The sequence below is a fragment of the Eleginops maclovinus genome, chromosome 22 (assembly GCF_036324505.1).
Source record: "Eleginops maclovinus isolate JMC-PN-2008 ecotype Puerto Natales chromosome 22, JC_Emac_rtc_rv5, whole genome shotgun sequence".
NCBI classification, from domain to species: Eukaryota; Metazoa; Chordata; class Actinopteri; order Perciformes; family Eleginopidae; genus Eleginops; species Eleginops maclovinus.
Genome location: NC_086370.1, coordinates 23,441,290 through 23,443,922, shown reverse-complemented (window position 1 = coordinate 23,443,922; position 2,633 = coordinate 23,441,290). Strand labels below are relative to the sequence as shown.

Below are 2,633 nucleotides of genomic sequence, written 5' to 3'. Positions count from 1 at the left end.
ATGGGAAATAAAATATAGGGCACAACCTGGAGGAAAAGCACAAACACAAACCTGCCTGTTACGGTTTTAATTTCACACCATGCACACATTATGGTCAAATGTATTTAAGCTGCTCAGGTGAAAGCAATGCTATCGGATGTCCAATTGGTAAAATAAAAAATACAAACATAAAGACAGAGATGAGATAATATCCAGCGAGTTCCTCCTGTTGCTTCGTGAAAAACGTGAAGCTGCTGCAGACTGAACACACACACACGCACACGCACACACACACACACACACACACACACACACACACACACACACACACACACACACACACACACACACACACACACACACACACACACACACACACACACACACACACACACACACACACACACACACCTCTCTCTCTAGACTTTTTTCTCCTGTTGATTTCTCTCTCTCTCGGAGCCTCTTATTATTCAGACCAACGTCACCCTCTGAAGGTGGATCATGCCGTGCAGCCTCTTCTATAAAACCCCCCGCAGCCCGCAGCCGGAGCACGGATAGACTCCGGGGTTCAGAGGAGCAGAGGAGCAGAAACTCTCACACTAAAACACGGATTTTCTCTCCGCGCTGACTACAGGTACGTTCAGCCCTTTTACGCGGGCATCTTTACGCACAGGAACCCTCTTCACCTGAAGCTGTTGAACTTTTAAAACGGTTTAATCATCCTTTCATCTTTATTTACTAACCTGCTTCTTACTGTAGCCTACTGTATTCAAATCCCCCTTTCTTCTTCTGCTTCTTCTTTAAAAAAAACCCTGATTTATTGCTACCATTTCCCCATAAAGCCCGTCCGCCTTGGGGGTGGCTGAGCCCCCTGAACTGTACCTATAAAGGCGCAGAACCTAATAGACAAGCCGGCGCATGTAAACCTGTAAAACTATTTGGAATAGTTGACAGCTACTCCTCATGTTCGGAGGAATGAAGAAGGGGAGTTTCCTCACGGCAGAGAAGCACGTTTCTCATGGAGAGCTCATCCAAAGCGCATCCATCCGGTCTGAAGCAAGCAGACACTCTTTATCAAATGCAGAAAATATGAACTTTTTCTTCTTGTTCCTCCAGAAAAAAATGCGTTTGGCTGCATAGATAATGTATATATGACCCCAAACTGAAAACTGAAAACTGAAACGAAGTCATTGACAGAAGTTCTGTTCCTCAAACAAAAACCAATCATGGTGTTTCTTTCTGTGACTTTATACTGAACAGAAACATTTTAAATCCTGTTAATAACCCCAGATCCGCTGCCTGGTTCTGGATCAACAGCAGCATTGTGATTACTGTTATTATTGTGGTCTGTAATAACAGCTGTCTCCAAACACGAGTTCAGAAAGAGTTTAGATTCCTCTGCAGCTCCAACACACCTTTATTTTTATTTGGACCAGAGGTGGAAAGAAGTAGTGAGATACTTGTACTTTGCTTGAGTGTTTCCATTTTATATTTTGTAATTCTACTCCTCATCAACCCTTAAATCAGACTGTAGTTCCACCTGGAGTACATTCAGCAGCTACCCCGCAGTATACAAAGTCTGAATGCCTTGTTTTGACTCTTAATAAAAAAGTTCATTCTGATATAAGGAACATTTTGAATGCAGGACTTTTACTGTAACAGAGTATTCCTACACTCTGGTACTTCTACTTTACTGAAGAACAAGACCTGAGTACTTCTCTCACCTCTCATTCGGACAGGAGGAGGACGCAGCGAACTGAAAGGAGGACGGTTTTACTCACGGACCAGACGCGCCTTTACGCACGGACACAGGTGGATGCTGGGGAACCGGACCGTTTTCGGAGATGTTACCCCTGGCCGAGTTCGGGGCTCTGTCGGCCCTGGCAGCTGCGCTCACCTCCATGCTGTCCGCGCTGCTGCTGCTGGCTCTGACTCGGCAGCTGTGGAGCCTCCGCTGGACTCTGACCCGGGACAAGGAGAGCAGTCTGCCGCTGCCGAAAGGCTCCATGGGATGGCCTCTGGTCGGGGAGACTTTCCACTGGCTGTTCCAGGTGAGAAACCTCTGGGCTGATTTAGCTCTTTTATTTACATGCATGCCAAAATCCTCCTGCGGTCTTCATTGTGTTGATCCATGCTAGGGTTTAACCACTAGTGCTAAGTATATTTGCTAAAGTAACCTGACTTACTAAATATGTGGATGTTTTCCTTAGAACAGAACCACAAAGTAGAAATACTCGTTTCAGTATTTTTGGATGCTAACACGTTTTTACTTTAACTTGAGTATCATTGGAGATACTTTTAACAGAGTATTTCTAAATTGTGGTTTTAAGTAGAAGAGATGTGATATTTTTGGCACTTGAGTATAATTTGGAGGTACTTGTACTTTACTTGAGCACTGAAGTGGACTAATCTGCAGAATGAGCACTTGTACTTTTACTATATATATAATATATATATATATATATATATATATATATATATATATTATATATATATATATATATATATATATATATATATATATATATATATATATATATATATATATATATATATATATATATAATATCTGAGGACTTACAACACCTAACAGCTGTGATGTTCTCGCCACAGGGATGAATGAGTGACCCTAGAATATGTTCATCCATCAGAGA

The 2,633-nt window shown here is 42.3% G+C and overlaps 1 protein-coding gene across 1 annotated transcript in view; it reads left to right on the top strand.

The window, feature by feature from the left end:
* Positions 1-526: 526 nt before the first annotated feature.
* The window catches only part of LOC134858883 (cytochrome P450 26C1), an 8,829-nt gene continuing 6,722 nt past the window's right edge, over positions 527-2,633 (top strand). Inside the window, exons 1-2 of the mRNA XM_063875081.1 lie at positions 527-613; positions 1,719-2,030. Of these exons, the coding sequence (XP_063731151.1) occupies positions 1,824-2,030 (207 nt within the window). The 5' untranslated portion in view covers positions 527-613; positions 1,719-1,823. The remainder of the gene's footprint in view (positions 614-1,718; positions 2,031-2,633) is intronic.